The sequence below is a fragment of the Pseudonaja textilis genome, chromosome 2, assembly GCF_049901715.1.
Source record: "Pseudonaja textilis isolate UNSWEBS1 chromosome 2, rPseTex1.2, whole genome shotgun sequence".
In the NCBI taxonomy this organism is placed as follows: domain Eukaryota; kingdom Metazoa; phylum Chordata; class Lepidosauria; order Squamata; family Elapidae; genus Pseudonaja; species Pseudonaja textilis.
The window spans coordinates 153103881-153123929 of NC_141991.1; the positions used below are offsets into that span (position 1 = coordinate 153103881).

General features: G+C 43.0%; 1 protein-coding gene across 4 annotated transcripts in view; it reads right to left on the reverse strand.

The window, feature by feature from the left end:
• The window catches only part of SYDE1 (synapse defective Rho GTPase activating protein 1), a 26114-nt gene continuing 6065 nt past the window's right edge, over positions 1-20049 (reverse strand). Inside the window, exons 2-8 of one of the 4 annotated variants that reach the window (XM_026716785.2) lie at positions 14586-15293; positions 13032-13751; positions 12362-12579; positions 10146-10272; positions 8958-9109; positions 8458-8686; positions 1-1917 (exon numbers count right to left, since the gene is read on the reverse strand). In XM_026716785.2, coding sequence (XP_026572570.1) covers positions 1499-1917; positions 8458-8686; positions 8958-9109; positions 10146-10272; positions 12362-12579; positions 13032-13751; positions 14586-15293 — 2573 coding nt within the window. In that variant the 3' untranslated portion in view covers positions 1-1498. Of the gene's footprint in view, positions 1918-6196; positions 6316-8457; positions 8687-8957; positions 9110-10145; positions 10273-12361; positions 12580-13031; positions 13752-14585; positions 15294-20049 lie in introns of those variants that run through there. The other 3 variants (XM_087926014.1, XM_087926015.1, XM_087926013.1) reach the window with 3 other exon arrangements.

Consider the following 20049-nt stretch of genomic DNA (forward strand, 5'->3'; position numbering starts at 1 on the left):
TGGTTTGGGACTCTCAGTATTTAATTATGGAAGGGTATTAAACATTGTGGAAGGTGGGATCCAAAAAATTTCTTAAGTTGAAAACAGAAAATTACACATATATGTAATAGATGAAATATCTGGCTAATCCAGCCACAAGTATTCTGACCGGTTCTGGGCTTATTTAAGAAAAACTGAGAGAGTTTCCAAAAAGGGTAACAAGAATTTTCAAGGAACAAGACCAAGAGAAATTGAAGAATTTATTAATATTTAATTGTGAGAAAATGTGGAGAGGTCAGGGGTTATAACAGCACTCCTTGAATAACTGAAAGGTTGTCACATAGAAAAAACAGAAGTCTATTAATCCAAAAAAATGCAATAATGAATTTAAATTACAGGAAGGTAGAGTCCAATAGAATGCTAACCTCCTGACAATAAGAATAGTTCTGCAATGGGATCAGTCCCCCAGTGTGGTGATGGAAACCTTTTCACTGGATATGTTAAACAGAGGTTAAAATAGGGATGCTTTAACCTGAATTCCTGCACTACAGCAGTAGATTGGATTCAGTACCATAAAAGGTACTTCCATGGTTATGATTATATGATTTTGTACTAAGCTACTATTGCCAAAAAGGCAAAAAAAATCCAAAATGCAGTGTCTTTGCCATTACAAATTTTTCCGCTGAAAACAAAGTGTTTCCCTTAATTTGAAACTGTCCTTTTAATTTCCCAGAATACCTTGAAACAAAGTTAAAATGGGGAAAGTTGTGTGGAATTTAAGATATGGCTCCTAGATGCTCAGTGTCAATCAGATTATCCACTAAAGGTGCTTCTTCAGTTATTCCGAAAGATTCTTAACCTATAGCCAGCCCAGAGCACAATGGTTAAATAAGGAGCAAAGCCGCTGATCCCAATCACAGCTCAGTTCAGTCTTTGGCAAGCTATTGTGTTTCAGTCTGGACTCTAGATACAGATTCAGAATATAATATTGACCTACCTTCAAGAATGAGTAAAGTGCTCTGAATGATTAAGAAAGCATGCACAAAACATTACATTTTCAATTTTACCTTTTCAAGAAAAGAAAAGAAAACCATGGATAAATCTCTCTTCCTTGGAAGCATTTAAAGCTGCCTTTCCCAGCCTGTCCTTACAGGTGTGTTGGTCATAGCTGGGAAATATAGGAACTGAGTTCCAACACATCTGGAAGGTTCCAAGTTCAGAAAGATTTCACTGAATAGATGCTGGTTGAGAGCTCCTGTCCCTATTCTGTTCCCAGTTCAGATATAAATTGAAGGGGGAATCCAAGCAATGGTGTCCTTTCGGCCAATCACTGAGAGCTCATGTTGGCTCTTCAATACAAGCAAAAGCCAAAAGAGAGAGCCCACAAGTTAAAATCTGTGACAGAAATAATACTGGCATAAGTTGCAAGTCAGAAAAAAGAACTTGCTGAGGCAACTTCGGCTTGCAATGCTATACCGTAAAGTCCTGAGAGAATGCTTCATAGGCAGACATTGATTTGCTAGGAAAGTTCTCGCTCAAGGTCCAAGATGAGAGCATCAAAGTCTTTCAAATTGAGCCTTGGCCTAAAGGGAGTCTCTGGATCCTCCACCAGAGTAAAATCACCCATGTAGACTGCTTGGCTATGGAGTGCCAGTCCTTTCCTCAAAGCCCCCTCCTCCTCTTCCCTGTCACTCTCACTCCCTGCCACCTCATCATAGTCAGCCTCACTGCCTGGCTTGGAGACTCCCAGGAACTGCTGTCCACACACGCTCCAGTCTCCAGCATAACGATTTCTTGGAGGACTTTCCAATCCTCTTGGATGAGTTCGAGTAGTAACAGTAGTGTTTGACAGTGGCAAATCCAGGGGAGGGGGACACTGATGGTGGGCCTGCTTACTTGGAAAGATATGTTCTCCATCTTCCATCTTCCTATGCGGCACTAAGAAGGAAGGCAAAATAGGTAAGCAGGCCAAGGGGGAATGAAAGCTGACAGTCACCCAAAGTGCACAAGAACACACAGCTAATTTCTAGATTAAGAAATCCACAGCTTCAAATCTGCCTTTGAGTTCAGAACTTAGGATCATTTCTAAAACATCTTACCTCACAAATACTGATACACAAATCACCTGAGATATTTCACCTGAGATAGTTTCAATATGAATACATCTATTATTTGAAGCAAAGGCTTCATATGCATTCTTTCACATGCTGGATTAATTGATGTTACATGTGGCTTAGTGGCATCTTATTTTGACTAAGAAAGAACATTCCATGGTTGAGGTCGGGGACAAGTTCAACATCCCATCCTGTTCCTGATGTATTTATGAAATATGCCGTGTTTCCACAAAAATAAGACATATCCTGAAAATCTCTAGCATGATTTTTACATATATGATTTTTACTTATATGATTTCTCATATAAGCCCTACCCCAAAAATAAGCCCTAGTTAAGACCCTTCCCACTCTGCACATTGAACTCGCGCAACTCAGGGCCCCCACTGCCAGGTCACTCCCCACTCAGTGACCTACCCCCACCTCTTCCCTTTCACTCCCTTCCCAAGCTGGACTGCTATGCTATAGAGAATGGGCGGGGGAGCCTTGATCCCATTACTTGGTCCCCCTCTGCCATTTCTGAGCCAAAGGGAGTGACAGTGAAAGGCCTCTGCTGTTGCTGTGCATCAGCTGGGTCTGCTACTGAAGAGGCTTTCTTCGGTCCCCACCCACTCCTCCCCATAGCTCACCTGCCTGGCAGCCACTGCCTCCTTCCACTCCTCCTTCACCTGCTGTGCTGCCTCATGTTGCCTGTTCCCCGTTCACTGCCTGCACTGTATTTCAATGGCAGCAGCTCTGGAGGCTGCTGATAGGAAGCGGTGGCCACATACACATACTATACAACTCTCACCAACTCTGCCACTTGCCTTGCCTCGTGGTGGTGGCATACAGTCTCTGCATTGTCCCTGGACTGGGTAAGCTCTGGGAAAATTACGCCTGGAGCTGGCCAAGGAAGGCCAGGCTCCCCTTCTCTGACTATTCTGCAAAGCCCTTGAGGTTTTGCATGGAGAAACAGATTGCTTCCTGCAGGGTTAGCCTCGGCACCCACTTTGGATGGCAAACAGAAGAGCTTTGCTCATTTTCTCCAGGACCTTTGAAATTCCCCCCCCCCCTTAATTTTTCTGCCTTAACATCCGGAGCAGGCATGTTTTGCTCCTGATCAGCTGAAGATCTGGTAGCTACCAGTATGATTTTTGTAAGAAGCTTAGTGTATGTGTGAGTCCTGCCCCCTTGTCATGGGCTGACCTGGCCCTGCAGAAGCAGATTCACTCCTTCACGCAAAACCTCAAGGGCTTTGCAGAACCATCGGGGAAGGGGAGTCTGGCCTTCCTTGCCCAGCTCAATGCTGCGAGGAAATGCCATCAGAAAACAGGGTTGTCATTTCCAGAATGGAGAAGGGAGATGTGGGGCGATGCAGGCTGGTGAGAAAGTGGGGACCAATGATTGCTGTGTGGAGGGACGGAGGGAAGAAGGAAGGGAGGGAGGAAAGAGAGATGTGCAACAGGACGAGCGATTGCACAGTGATCAAACCCCCCTCTTCTCTCCCTCTCTGTGAGAAAGTCAGAGAGAGAGAGAGAGAGGTGTCTAATCCAACCTATGTGTGTGTGTATGTGAGAGAGAGTGTGTGTGTGTGAGAGAGAGAGAAACAGTAGAGGGGACCTATGTAAGGGGATCGATCCTCCCCCACCCAGAGGCAATGCACATCTTTCCCAGTAACGAAAATTGCAGGCAACGTTGTCCCTTTCAAATAGCGTTGCCTGCAACTCTTTATTTTTTGCATAATTTCTTTTATTTTTTATTCTTTAAACATCTCTTTAAGTGAACAATGTGATGCATAATCATAATTACATTTTCAGCTTTCTTATCGTTTCATATCATATCATATCATTACCGATTCCATTTTTCTTTTAATATGTTTTCACTTCATATTGTTTAATTTATCATTTACAGAAAAAAAACAATTTCATCCTAAAATATTTATCCCCTTTATTGTCAATTCAATCTTGCCACCTATTTTTATGTTATGTATTCTCTCCATTTTACTCTCTTAAACCCAAATATAACAAATTTTAAAAAATCTAATATCAATATAGCCATTTTTAGTTACTACCTCCTGTGTTAATAACAATGGTCTCCTATTTACTATTATATATGCATATATTTCTTCCCCCCCCAAATCGGGTTCCACATGGTATTCTTTCCCTATTACATAATAAATCTAATATTTACTCCACCAACATTCATATAACCACTTCAAATTTCACATTCTGTTTACATTTAACTAATTATAGATATTAGATATTAATATTATACTTTGATTTCCATACTCTATGTTCTTTTTCTTAATCACCTTACTAATTATACCTTACTAATTATAATATAACAATCTCATTTTAAATTCTTATTTAACAATATAATAATTTTAATTTCCATACTCTTTGTTCTTCCAATAACATTTATATAGCAAATTTTCTATTTCATTCCCATTTAGGCCAGTATAAAAAATTTTATAACATTATAATTGTTTTTAATTCTCTTACTCCATATTCACTTTCCTCTTTGTATTATTATATCTTAAATAACATTCTTGCAATAAATTCTTATTTCTCTTTCTATTCCGATTAAATTTATTTCTTTACTTTTAGCAATAAACTTTAAGTTACAAACTCCCTAACCTTTATAACTATTTTCTAAAATACCAAGATACATTTCCATGAGGAATCCCCCTTTCACGTCTAAAACAATTGTCTCTCTGTCTCGTGGCTGTATAATTTCTTCTAATCTTAGTCAGCTTTCCCTTATCTATCATTTTTCGGTCCTTTCTCTTCATTCCCCTCTTTTCCCCTGTTATTCTTCTTGGCTTCATCTCCTATTTGCTTATTTTTACCCCCTCCCTCTCCTGATTTTTCCTTTCTGACTTCCTCTTCTGTAACTTCTTTTGTTTAATCTTTGAAATATTTTTCCCTTTATTTGTCACATCCATCATTAAAATATTAAATTTTTTTCCTTTTTGTCCTTTTGTAATGTCCATTGTTTTCTTTGCTCTTTTAAGCTGGTTTCCTCTTTGTTTAACTCCTCCCCCTTGGGCTTCCTTTGTTCTTCTGTGATCTGCATCACCATTTCTAATTTTTTTGCCATAATGTTCCATAGTTCCAAACTTTATTATTCCCCTCACACTTTGCAATTCCGATCTGAGTTCCTTGCATAGTTCATTCATTTTTCTTTACTTTCAGGTTATCTTATTTAATGTTTATATTCAATTAAATTGTGCTGTAGTATGTTAAAGCCAGCGTCTTTTAATTTTGATCTTTACCAACAATGTCCTTTTATCTTAGTTTTCCAATGTTAATCCTTTTATTTCTTTGTCAAAAAGTCCCAAATCCATCAATCAATCCCAAGATAATATCTTCACTTATCCCTTTACAGTGATATTTTTATACTCCACTTTCTGGGGTTATTATTGTATTAAAATCTTATTTCATGTCAAATTCACATTTTTACTTGATTAAAAATCTTCCATAGAGTCAGAGAGAAAAAATTATTTCTGGCACTCTGGAGTCAGTTTTCACTTTTAGTTCTGTCTTTTTTTAAGCTTGTATTATCTCTGCTAATTCCAATCATTTGCTGTTATTTCTTTTAAATATAGTCATTTCCAGCATTCTAATCAATGCCTAATTAATGCCAATTTCTGTATAATTTTCCAATTTAGTTTCTTAATCTGTTATATTTAAAGAATCTTCTCTGAGTAATATCACTTCTGTTTAAGTCCTTTTAAAAGTCCAATTTCTTTACATTTACACTCTTCCTCTTTCTTTCAGAATGCCGCTTCTACAATCTTTAGTGAGGGCTCTTTCCTTCAGTTTTCCAGGGTTACCTTTTAAAATCCAGAATATTTCATCTGGTCACACACCATTCACCACTTCACCGCTCCAGCACAAACTTAGTTCTCTTCTTCGTGGCAGCCATTAAAGGCTGCCACTACAGTCTGTCTTTGGGGGAGTGTTTCTAGCCAAGGGGCAGATGCGGCTCCCTCAACCCGGCAGGCTGTCTCCCCACTTTTCACCACCCCTCCAGGGTGCATCTGGTCCCATTTGGGACCCTCCAACAGGTAGAACATGAAACAAAGCCTCATACAATCACGGACTCCGATCTGTCCTTGAAGGAAGTGCTACCGGAAGTCCATTGCCTGCAATTCTTGTTACTGGGAGAAGTTGTGTGTTGCTTCTACCATAAGTACACGCTTCCCACAATCTTCCAGGGCTTGATTATACAAGGTCAATTTGCTCTGGAAGGAAAGCGGAGAAGTAGTTTCTGTTGGAAGAGATCCTTCCCAGCAGACCAAACTTCAGTGCCACAATTTCATCTGTTTCAGCGCCGCTCAGTTTCCCACTCCACCCCTGCCAGGCTGGTCTGGTGGGTGGAATTGCCTTCTGCCTTTCCCGCCACTGCATTGGCAGCCCTTCCAAGAGGCAGCACGGCAATTGGTCAGCAGCCACAACATGAATGATTGACCATCCCCTAAACCCCCACCCTAATGGTTATTTTGGAGCCCAAAAAAATTTCAGGGAAACACAGTATTAAGGCCAATGTATCCAACATTTGGAAAAATGCATATGAAGCCTTTGCTTTTCGTGATATGTTTGTTCACAGAGCAAGACTTAATTCACCTATTGAAATACAGTATATTTATCCATTGATCAAAGTATTTATTTACTTATTTGCATTATATAGCCACCCATATCACCAAAGGCAACTCCCAGTAAACTAAGAGCACCCCAATTTGTTGAAGGTCTATTACCCCACTTTTATAGGGATTGACTTAACCAGTGATAATTTTCTTGTTTGAGCTTTTTGGGGAAGTGGATTATTACTTTGTTTTTTAATTATAATTTTCAAATGGCAGCACTAACAAGACCAGTGCCACCACACACAGATGGGAATGTCCCTATTTCTTTTGCATTTCCATTTCACACATTACTCTATGGAGTGAAAACAAAATGGGGAAATATATCCTGTGACCATAACATCCCTATTTTACAATTGCTCCAGCTTCTCATCTTTATGACCAAAGGCCAGAGGGGAAGGTTATTTAAGTAGCCCTCCCTTCCAGGTTCAGATGATACAGAGAATCTTACAGCAATAACTGCAGTTACATCACCTTAAGTTAACCACAATTGGACCCAGAGTCTAAAGCTATACCCAGGATTTAGAAATAGCTTTGTTTAATATAGTGGTCACCAACTAGTGGGCTGCGGCCTACTGGTGGGCCATGAGAAAATTTTGGTAGGCCGCAGAGAAATCTCACCCCCACAGCAATTAATCCAGGCTGTGGAGAAACACAAGGCTGCGCAGCCCACATGGCCCACAGGAATCCTCCCCGCCCACTCCTTACCGAGCAAACTTGCCTGCTAAATTGCTATTTTTCCTTTTTCCAACCATCATCTGTTCTGCTGTGCTGGAAGATTTAGATTAGCTAGGAAGCAGGAAATGGTTGGATTTCTTGCTTTCTAGCTTGTCTTTAGATCTTCGGCTCTGTTTTTAAGCACAACCCTTAGGACTGAAGGTTCTATTATTCAGTGCAAACTCACAGCAAGCAAATTTGAGAGACTGAGCTAGCCGATGGCAGATAGATAGATCACTGAATGATTGTGTGAGCAACTCAATCTGCCTGCCTGCTTTGCCTGCTTTGGGGTAAAGTTGCTCTTTTTTTATAAAAAAAATCAATATTTACATGCATGGTGTATTGTGAGTTAATTTTGTGAGTTTGCTTGCTAGCAAATTTTATGAGTTTCCTTGTAAGCAAATTTTATGTGACAGACTGAGCTAGCCAATGGCAGATAGATAGATCTCTGAATCTATCTATAAATCTCTGAATCTCTGTGATTCTGTGAGCAACTCAATTTGCCTGCCTGCTTTGACTGATTTTGGGTAAAAGTTGCTCTTTTAAAAAAAAAAATCAATATTTATATAAATATTTATAATATTTACATAGAAGCCATGCCCAGCCAGTCACATGACCATCAAGCCACACCCACAAAATAGGCCACACCCACAGAACTGGTTAGTGGTCCCTGGAATTTAAAATGTTGAGTTTGGTGGCCCCTGAGGTCCAAAAGGTTGGTGACCCCTGGTTTAATATGTTGTTTGGTCAAATTAATTGTCCAGTTTACATATGCTTCTTATTTTATTCTCTGGAAATATCCTTCACTGTAGATTTAAGATTAACAATCAACTAACTCTTAACTGATTAAATAAGGAGACAAAGTCTATAAGCTCAAAATACTAAAAAGAATACTCCCGTACCACATTATAATTCAACAAACAGTATTAGGACTCATTAAGTGATGGCAAGAACCCAGCAGCTAAAGCTAAAGCATAGTTGTCCCCAGGAATGGAAGAGATGCCTTTGAACCTCTTGCACATTTACCTGGCCAGGACTGTAACAAATAGTGTAATACTTCAAGATGATGTTTAAAATCTCTGGTGCTGGCAATGGTGCAATGCTGTTGGCCAGATCTGGAGACTACGGTCCCACCTGCCCCTTGGTTCAGGAGAACAGGCCCAAAGCACACAGCAAGGTTCTGGGCACTCATGCGATTGAAGGTATGGAAAGCAGCAACCAAACTAAGGTGATCAAGCAGCATTGTCAAAGTGGCCTAAAAATGGAAATAAGTTATTTCAGCCCATTTTGTCAATAACAAAGAAGGAAAGATTTTAATTAAGTGCAATAAAAAAACTGCTAGGAAGAGGTATGCAGCCTTTCATGTCAGCAAGAAAAGTATTCAGGATGTCCACCTATGGGGAAGTCCACTAATGATACATTGTGAGAGGTTACCCTTGGGTCTAGCAGAGAGAATAAGATTTTTAAAGGCTGATTAAATCTGAGATTGATAGACCTATTCTCTTTTTCAACCTGAGACTTCCTACCTTCTCAACCTCCGGTAGGCAATTCAGAAGAGCTGTTGTTTCCTTCACTTTCAGTCCCACTGTCCTATTGGACATAGCTTCCAGTACCACCTGATAGAGGGGGTCAGTGATAAGAGGAGTGGGTAACTCACGCAAATAGTCCTTCAAAATTCCTGGAAAGGAGGAAAACAGAAAACAAAATTCAACATTACCTTTGTTATAGGTTCAACCTTTATCTTTATTAGAAAAGGCTGATCTCATAGTGGTACTTCAAGATCTGTGCCACATTGAAGTTCCCTGACATGAAAATCCTAATACACAAACTTTATAAATGAGTGGATTTTTTTTCCTCACTGGATGGACAAGGGAGCAAAATCATAGCAGAGGGAAGAAGCAGACAGATTAGAATTGGGTATGACTAGTTTAATGAAAAAAAGGACTAGGGGTGACATGATAGCAGTGTTCCACTATATCAAGGGTTACCACAAAGAAAAAGTTAAGCTATTCTCCAGACCACCTGATGGCAGGACAAGACACAATGGATGGGAACTAATCAAGGAAAGAAGCAACCTAGAACTAAAAAGAAATTTCCTGACAGTTAGAACAATTAATCAGTGGAACAGCTTGCCTCCAGAAGTTATGAATATTCTTTCTTTTAAGAATTTAGTGTGTATTTTAAGGGAATGTACCAAGCAGAATTCGATTGAAACTAGGTATGTGTTATAAAATAGAGGTTAGAAAATGAATGTTATAACTGTAAAGGTGTAATTTAAATTTTTAAACAAGATTTGAAAAAAGATACAAAGGTGTTACACTCCAGTCTAATAATTACAGAGGAAAATTTGTTTTATGAGAAAAGATAATATGAAATTGTAAACAGGACAGATGAAAGTATAAAAACGTTGATTAGAAAGATTTTAAAAATTAGAAAAAGATATGTAATTGAATTAAGAAAGGAATGAGATAATTTAAAATAAGGCTATAGGAAGTAAAGAAAGGGAAAAGTTATTGAAAAAATTCTGAAAATAGTTGTAAGATATGGATTAGAATGTATAAGATAAATATGTATTGAGTTTATGTTTGTATGGAGAAATGATAACCTGGGGGCATGCTGTTCTCAAAAAAGGATATTTTATTTGTATTTGTATGTTTTGTGAAAATTTAAATAAAACTTTTATTAAAAAAAAGAGTCCAGTTGTAGGAACTAACCTGTAATCACATTGATGTCTGGATAAAGATCTTCAGAAAGAACCACAGCAGCACTATCCCTCTCAAAGGCATCACGTAATTCTTTCTTCACTGCTGCTGAGCCACACAAGCGATACAAGCCTACTGCCTACAAACAGAACAGAGCTGATCACCTGGATAAGCAGACAGTGCTGCAAACAATAGTATAGGGAAGAAGTCACCCATGGCTTAGTCACCTCCCATCTAAATTATCATTATGCCTTAGAATAGAACTGGCCTTGAAGATCATCCAGAAGTTGTAACTGTCCAGAATGCAGCAGAACTTGCAGTTTTGGATAACCCATGGTTCACTCAAGTAATATCACTGCTGTATAACCTGCACTGGCATGCAGTTGCTTTCCAGCTCCAATTTAAGGTACTGGTTATCATCTTTACAGCCCTAATGGCACAAGGCTATGGTAGGTTATGTAAAAAAAATTCTTCTGCCTGAGACTATCTGCCTGTCCTACTAGATTAGATGGGTTGGGTGCATTTAAGTTTCCTTCCCTTAAATGTTACCATTAGATGGGACGAAGACATGCCTTCTTGGTGAGAAACATCCTCCCATTGGAGATCAGAGGAATCTTTACCCTTGTAGCATTCTGAAAGGCTGTGAAAATCTGGTTCTCCCCCCTCCCCCCCTCCCCCCCAGCATTGGACTAGTATATGGGGCTGAACTATGAAAATGTTTGGTCTGGCACTTGGAGGTACCTTTGTCTTTAACTATATTTTAGGGATGGTTATGAGCTGCCTAGAATCCTTGTATGACAGCAATTACATAGTGAACCAATTGCATAGGTTAACAACTTCTTATATTTAAGCATAACTTTTCCTAAGGCTAGATGTTGGGTTTGCAACTGAATAAACTTAGAGCAAAAGCTCATTTGAATTTACTGCTTAAATTAAAGAATCATAGTTATCCAGGGTCCCTAACCCCATTAATTAAAATATATAAAGCTAAAGTTACCCCAGTGCTCTTGTATGGAGCAGAAGTTTTGGATCTATACTCAAATACAGTACTAGAACCAACACAATCCCAGCATTTGAAAGGTATTTTGGGTGTAGATCTAAGAACATCTGCTACAGCAGTTAGAGCTGAATTGGGAATTCATACAATTATATAACTACTGACACTAAGTAAATGAAATGGCGATTGATAGACTCCCCAAGTTATGTCTACTAGAACAAATAAAATCACAATTACAAATCTCCTGGATCACCAAACTAACAAATTTTGTAAGAAGCTGTGGCCTTCTTGTCTCTTGTGTAACAGAAGAACAATTTTAAAAAAGAGCTGCCCAAAGAATTAAGGATATAGAAACACAAAATGATGTAGTTATCCATAGTAAGGTGGGTAACTTGAAATGGCTGAGCAAACCCAAACGTACTTTTCAAATAGACAGCTATTTGAAGTTACAACTGCCAAAACATCTTAGAGGGATATTTACATGAGCGAGATTCAAACAGCTTGACACAATGGTCAGATGTGGGAGATTCCATTCTATACCCTACAGTGGATGTCTCTGCATCTGCACAGTGGCAGAGGTAGAAGACCTGGCTCACATCCTATGTGATTGTTGCCTGTATGAGGGTGAAAGACAGGTACCTTGGTCTATGTACCAAATGAATGATCCATTGGGATTACCATATAAAAACAACTTACCTTATGTACGGCCAGAATCTGAAAATAACATTTAACACAGCATAGTATTTAAGCAAAATGGTTCAGTTAAGATCTGCATATTTAGGACTGATTGGGATAGGGGCGATACCGAAATATAATTTTATCATATTTTATCTATATCTTAAATTATTGTATTTTATTCCAATTTCATTTTAAATCATATTTTATTCCAATTTCATTTTAAATTGTATTTTATTTAATTCCATTTTAAATTGCTTTTATTGAATTTTAGTAATATTTTTTTAACTCTGCATTTTGATATGGTCCAAGGGCTAATCAATCAATCAATAAAGTAAAACTACAGTATGTTTTAGGGATGGTTGTGAGCTGCCTAGAATCCTTGTATGAGGTAAGTGGCCATGTAAATCCTATAAATAAATAAACCTCACATATTGCAAAAAACAGACATCTGGGTTGGAAGAAAGGAGTTGATCAGGTTGAGCTACTCTATGTTTTGTGGAAGACACTACATGAAACTTAGAAAAGTGGTTGCTTTGGGATGGAGAATATTCACCTTCAATCCTCGTTTCTCAATCTGGGTTATACATTTCTGGATTAGGAGTGGCACCTTAATGGCAGCACCTTCTCTTTTCACCAGCTGATTCAGTTTCACTCCAAAGACTTGTGGTTCCTGTTCAGAGTTAGCTGGATCCCACCGATCCACCAGAGTGAGTTTGATGTAAAGAAGCCCCTGAGGCTCCAGTTGTAGGGCTAACTGCTGGGTCCTACAACCTAAAACCAGAAATGTTAGAAAATGTGATGACCACAATGGATCCCCACTTCCCCATCCCCTTCCCCAGATCAGGCAATCCCATGGGGTCAATCCAATATTATAAACTCTCAAGATGTACCCAACACTTTAGCATCTTGAGCAGAACTTAGGTTCTGTGCTATGCTGGCAGAAAGAAGAGAGACAATAAGACAGCATAGTCCTCGCGTGAGTGGGGTCACAACTTTGACTTCCATCCCACCACAAGTTTAAAAGTAGCCTTTAATGGGAATGATGTTGGATTGAGACCCTTCAATATAGTATGTACTGAACTAGTGAAAAAAAATGTTCTGATGCGGCAAAAGGTAGCTTCCTACTGTATCTTCCTGAGCAGGTAGACTGCAAAGGACATTATTTCTATCTGTAACTCTGTAGAAAACTATCTATTGGCATGTGCCTAAACGGTCTTCCTCACCTTGAAAAACCTGGGACAGAATGATGGTACCATGGCAGCAAATTCGGTTCTTGCCCACAATAGGATCATAGGAGAAGACCACCATTTTGAGAAGTTGGGCATCCTCCAGCTCCAGCTGGAAAAAATGGTTGAGAGTGAGGACAGGAGTCTGGCAAGGCAGGAGGGCTGTGCGAGCCTTGTTAACAGAGTCTACTTGAAGAATGCAGAAGAGCTCTTTGGTTTCAGCTTTGGGAGGCTTGAAGCCCTGAATCCCCAGCAGGTGGATGCTGACAAGACCAGAGAAATTATGTAGACAGCTAGGTTGTTCAGCAAAACTGTACAGCCAGAATGATGACCCTTCAGGGCCAAGGGATGCCTCTGCCTTAGTCAGAAGCTCTGGGGAATCACTGTCACTCAAATATCCCCCACTGCTGGCAGCCTTGTCCTGGGTCACAGGTTGCTGAGATACCACACTACTGTCAAGATGATAGCGGCTGATGACATTCCCTGAGTCCTTAGCAGAGGAGCTCCCTTCTGGCCTTCGAGGACGGGAGTTGCGCAGACTTAGTTTCCGCCTCAGCTCTGGCAGTTTGTTCATCTTTATGGAGAGACTTCGTACTGGACCTGGGGACTTGGCCTTGCTGAAAGAATGGCTCTTTTTATTGGCATTGGTGTTCTGGGTCATCAGTGTGGCACTGACTGAACTTTCTTCAGGATCCACAATTGCAACAGGTACTTTTCCTGAGGAGAGAAACTGTGTAAGGCAGGCCAAATGCCACTTATTCAGGAGGTAACAGGCATTGCACCAAAGCTGCAAGGGTAATAGGTTGGGAGAGAAAGAACTGGTCTCATGGCTTTTCAAAAAAGGCATAACTAGAAAAGATAATAGTCTTCCAAAAATAAGCCACAAAACAATCTGATACAGTATAAGTGGTTAATGCAGTAGCAGGCATTTGTCTATTGCAAATACCTCCAAAATTGAAATACTACTTTAATTATTAATAAGAACATGAATGTAAATGCTAAACTCAACATTTTCAGCCAAAAATGTAGGTGATATTATGAATGTTGAACTTTCAAGTGGAACTTTCTATAACCAGCATAGAACTTTCTATAACCTTTCTTTACAAGTGGAACTTTCTATAACCAGCAACCCAATCAATGACATGTACTCATTTCATTTAAGATGCTTTTCCCTTAGTGATGGCCTTAAATTCAATATATATTTAAAATAAATGACATTTCAAGACATCCATGAGCAACTCACAGGGTTTAGTGGTGCACTGCTGTGCATTTAGAATGGATCTTTTTAAAGCACTCTAGAGCACAGTCAGCTAAGCTAACTCAGCATAACAGCTACTTAAAAGACTGGGATTGTCTTCTCTATTCGAACCTTTTTTAAAAGAAGAGATACTCCCAGGAGATCATGTTTCAGTATAAGAGAAGAATAATCTTGTTCTTGACTAACCATGACATGCAACCATTCCCCACAGTCCTCAAACTTCAATTCTCCAAACCACAAGGCAGTTCTCATGCTCCTGGAAAAATGTGAGTCTCTGCTTAGAACCAACTCACCGTTAGTCTCAGACTGGTGATTGCCCAGCATCTCCACTTGCTTAACACACTTCTGTTGGATTGGTGAAATCTGCATATTACTGACTGCCTTCAGTGAGCTGCCAATATCTATACATTCATGTGGGACACATTCATGTGAGACTTTAATTCCTATTGGGTTCCTCTTCTTGTCCCTATTCTCATAACCACTACCACACTTCCTTTCAAGGGAGGGGAGCTGCAAGTCCTCATCCTCTGGAATTGGGTTGTACCAGATCTCTCCTTGGGAGTTGCCATGCTTGTGGAATTCTTCCATCTCAGTGGCAGAAGTGAAAGCTGCCTCTTCTATCCCCTGAGTCTTCCCTGTGGAGAGCACCCATTGGCGGCTACTTTTTTCCAGGGTCTGTAGATAAGCACCTTGGTTGCTATATTTGGTACTGAGGCTGGAGTTACATGTTTCCGGATAGCTGGCTAGCAAGTCAGTATTTTTATTAGGTCCAGTTGCCACTGAGCCAACATCTGCAGGGGCCTGTGGCATAGGAGAAAAGCTCCGGCGTGGCCTTCTGTTATGAGAGTCCTCTTGACAGCTCCATGTGAACTTGGCCCAAATTTGTTTCTGTGACACAGTGATGGCAGCACTTTTCTGGCATCCACCAACCAACAGAACAGTATCCACTGACTTAGACTCAGAAGGTAGATGTAAATCATCTGGTAGCTCCAATGGAGGATCTATTGGAACAGAAGTTGATTTATTAATCTGTCCAATATAGCCCCTTAGTTGTTTATCAGAGAAATATATAATTATGAATTAATCCTATCAAATAGGGAAACAGAACAGAAATTTGAGCCAAATACTACTTCCTGCAGACTAGGATTCATTCCTGCAACTATTGGAAGTGTGCTATATTAGCATACCTGACACCTGATTGGTCCACACGGACCGCGACCGGATTGGCTAACTGAGCGGCCGTGATTGGCATGCTAAGAATCTACTGCGATTGGCTGAACTGATTGCGGGAGATTCAAAGCACTGTCATTGGCCGCCGAGCCGCAGGCAAACCCTTTAAAAAGGATTGCCGTGCTCCTATTCCTTGGACTGCAACACACTTAAATAAAGAGCTGGACATTACCAATGGTCTTGCGTCTCTTTGGGAACCGATCTAACACTGGCGACGAAGGTGGGATCGTGAGACAAGAGACCGATCAAGCACGTGGCAAAGCGGCACAGCACAACCAACAGCATGGCCAGCAATACCTCGCCACCCACACCCTTCAACCCTGCTGCTGAGGATTGGGAATCTTACACCGATAGATTCCAAATGTTCCTCGAATGCAGCAACCTCAAGGATGCCAATGGCCAGAAAAAAAGAGCTGTGTTCCTAACGCACTGCGGGCCCACGGTGTTCAAGATGGCCAAAGCCCTGGCCAAACCAGCCGATGTCAAGGAGATGGATTGGGACGACCTTGAGCCCATACTATGAAATCATTATGCCCATCCTCATCCGAAGGCACAACTTCTACCGGCGGGACCAGCACGAGAGCAAGGGACTCGGCGATTTTGTGGCGGCGCTAAGGGACCTTGGGGGTCTATGTGACTTCACTGACCTCGACGAGGCCCTGCGAGACCGCGTCATCCTAGGACTCCAAGACCCTGTCCTACAGAGCTGACTCATGGCAAAGGGCGACATTTCCCTCGCCGATGCCCTCGCTGAGGCAGCGGCCACCGAAGCGACCCGAAAGTCGGCGGCCCAGATGCGGCAGGCGAACACAGCTGACTGGCTGGCGGCCACCGAGATGCCTCCAGCACCAGAGAAGCACACAGAAACCGGCCATCGAGAGACCATCACCACCCACCATGGCGACATCGACTCCTTCTCGGACACCAAGGACGAAGGGGAGGAGATCCACCGGCTCCAGACAGCGCGAGATCAGTGGGAACCGAGGGGATGTAAGTTGAGGTTCCAGTGTGCCGGCTGCGGAGGCAATCACCCCCGTTTGGAATGCCGATTTCTCGATGCCATCTGCCGGCATTGCGAAAAGCGGGGGCACATCACTAAGGTATGCTGGAACAAACAGAACCACAGCCCACGACGACAAGAGGACAGCCCCAGACGGCGAGATGGCACCCCCCGCAAGGCCAGAGACCGCCACACAGAGAGCCGCTGGTGCCGGGATGGCCAGAGCAAGCGACTCAGCAAGGCGAGACGGAGGGAGGAGACCCATCAAACGGTCGTCACCAGCCATTCCTCAACCATCGACGCCCGGAAAGTACACATGGAGGTGGGCATCGAAGAGCAGCCATGTGAGATGGAGGTGGATTCCGGGTCCTACCTCTCCATGCTTTCCTGGTGCACAATCAAGCGCCTGGTGCCCACCATCTGCCGCCACGAGCTGGAAAGCCAGAAGCTAACCCTCAAGGACTACCAGGGAAACCATATCCCTGTAGTCGGAATCGGACATTTTAAAATCACATTCAAGGGGTGTACGGAAGTGTTGTCGTTCACCATCGTCGACCGAGACCGCCCAAGCCTCCTGGGATTGCAGTGGTTCTCACCCCTAGGCATCAAGGTGACCGGCATCCACCGCATCGACAAGACAGACTGGGAAGCGACGCTCGTGAGGGACTTTCAAGAGGTCTTCAACAACAGCCTAGGCAAGTACCAGGGGGCCCCAATTTCATTTAATCTAGACCCTAGCATCGCCCCAATCCGCCTTAAACCGTGGCGAGTGCCATTCGCACTCAAACCCAAGATAGATGAGCAACTAGACAAGCTCATCGCGCAAGAGGTGTTGGAACCAATTGATCACGCCCAGTGGGAGACCCCCATAGTCACCCCCATCAAGCCAGATGGGTCCGTGAGAATCTGCGGTGACCACAAGGCCACCCTCAACCACACGCTCCAACAGAGCGCCTATCCCATCCCAGTAGTACAGCACCTTCTGCACTCACTGGGGGGGGGGGGTCTTCACGAAACTTGATCTGGCACAAGCCTACCAACGACTGCCGGTCGATGCCTCAACTGCAGAAGCTCAGACTATTGTAACCCACTGAGGGGCTTTCCGGTGTAACCGACTCCAATTCGGGGTCAGTGTGGCACCAGGGGTTTTTCAGAGCCTGATGGAGAGGCTACTGCAAGGCATAAAAGGGGTGGTGCCCTATTTTGATGATGTGCTAGTGGCCGCTGCAAACGAAAAGCAACTGGAAGCCCGGCTAAGGGAGGTACTAAAAAGACTCCAAGACTCGGGACTCAAAGTTAAGAAAGAGAAATGCCAGTTGCGGGCAGAAAGGGTTGAATTCCTGGGGTACCTCCTAGACAGACACGGGATCCACCCCACAGAAAAGAAACTCAGAGTCATCAAGGAAGCCCCCAGACCAAGAAACAAAACAAAACTGCAGGCTTTTCTGGGACTGATTAACTTTTACAATGTTTTCCTGCCCCAGAAGGCAACCGTGGCGGAACCGTTGCACAGGCTGTTGGATAAAACAGCCACCTGGACTTGGGGGAAGCGGGAGGAAAACACTTTCACTAACACAAAAAAACTACTAACATCCGATGCAGTTCTCATCCAGTATAGCGAGACCCTGCCATTGATTGTGACATGCGACGTATCACCATTCGGCGTCGGGGCCATCCTCAGCCACAACTACCAGACGGGAAGGAAGCGCCCATCGCCTTCTTCTCGAGGACACTCTCCAAGCCGGAAAGAAACTACAGTCAGCTGGACAAGGAAGCCCTAGCAGTTGTCACCGGTGTCAAAAGATTCCATGAGTACCTTTATGGTAGGACCTTTTCTATCGTCATGGACGACAAGCCACTGCTAGGGATCCTGGCAGGGAACAAGGCCACCCCGAACATCCTATCACTGAGGATGACAAGGTGGTCTGAGTTCCTTGCCGCCTACAACTACCAGCTGACACATCGACCCAGCAAGGACATCTCCTACGCGGACACTTTGAGCCGTTCCCCCCTGCCAGACCTAGAGGATGACCCGGCACCCACAACGACAACCCTGCAAATAGAGACATTGCCCAAACCACTCCTGACCGTGCCAGACATTGCCAGAGAAACCAATAAAGACAAGCGGCTGGCGTGGGTCTTGAGCTGGGTGGGAAAAGGGTGGCCGGAAGGAGACAGAGAAGAACAATTCAAACCTTTCCGGAACCGGCAAACTGAATTCTTTACCCAGAAGGGCTGCATACTTTGGGGGGGACAGAGTTGTAATTCCAGAGACTTTGCAAAAAAGGGTTTTGTCAATGTTGCATGAAGGGCACCCTGGCATGGTTAAAATGAAAAGCCTGGCCAGGAGTTACGCCTGGTGGCCAGGAATGGACAAACAAATTGAAAACTGGGTAGCCACATGCAAAAGGTGTCAGGAGACAAGACCAAACCCCCCCTCCGCCCCAATCTGAGAATGGGAGACACCAAGGGGCCCCTGGTCTAGAATCCACATAGACTTCACGGGGCCAACCAAGGGGCACATGTTCCTGATCACTGTTGATGCTTACTCCAACTGGTTGGAGGTAAGCACTATGGAATCAACAACCACAGAAGCCGTCATTAAGAAATTGAGCAAACTCTTTGCCACACACGGCCTGCCAGATGTGCTAGTGTCGGATAACGGGCCACAGTTTACCACACTAGCATTCAAAAGGTTCCTGGCAGAACAGGGGATACGCCATGAATTAACCGCGCCCGTGCATCCAGCGGCGAATGGGAGGGTGGAATGCATGGTTCAATACACAAAAAATACCATACAAAAAATTGAAACCGGCAACATACAAGAAAAAATAAATAAAATGCTGTTTATCCAGCACATCACACCCAGCTCAACCACAAACAAAAGCCCAGCAGAATTACTGATGGGCAGAAAACTAAGATCCCCATTAGACAGAATGCACCCCACATATAACCCAGAGAAACCCCCGGACTCATCCAGCAAATACAGAACATTCAACATCAGAGACATCGTCTACGCTAAAAATTTTTACAGGGGACCCACTCTGGGTACCGGCAAAGATCACCCAGATAACGGGCCCCCGGTCCTGCCGACTGCAGACCACCGACGGATGAAGCTGGAAGCGGCACATCAACCAGCTAAGGTCAAGACTAGCCGCTGACAGCACACAAACACCCAACCAAGAAATCAGAAGGGGGGGAACCGCAAACCATGAGCAAAGAGAGGAGGGAAATCCTAAAACGTAAGCAGAACACCCCCCACCCAGAATAAACCAACCCCAAATAAACCAGCCTTACTCACTGGTAGACATCGAACCAAACGACCACGAATCCCGGGAAGCTTCACCTGGAAGGAGCAGCCAAGCCAGTTCAACCAGCCCGGAAAAACCAGGCAGGAATGACAGAAGCGGCAGCTCGACCAGCCCTAGTAGACCGGGAGGGAGCTATCAAAGAAGGCCCGGCTCACCCTTCCCGGCAGTTCCAACCCAAGGAACCGGAGGGACAAGGAGTTCGTTCGAACCGGCCAA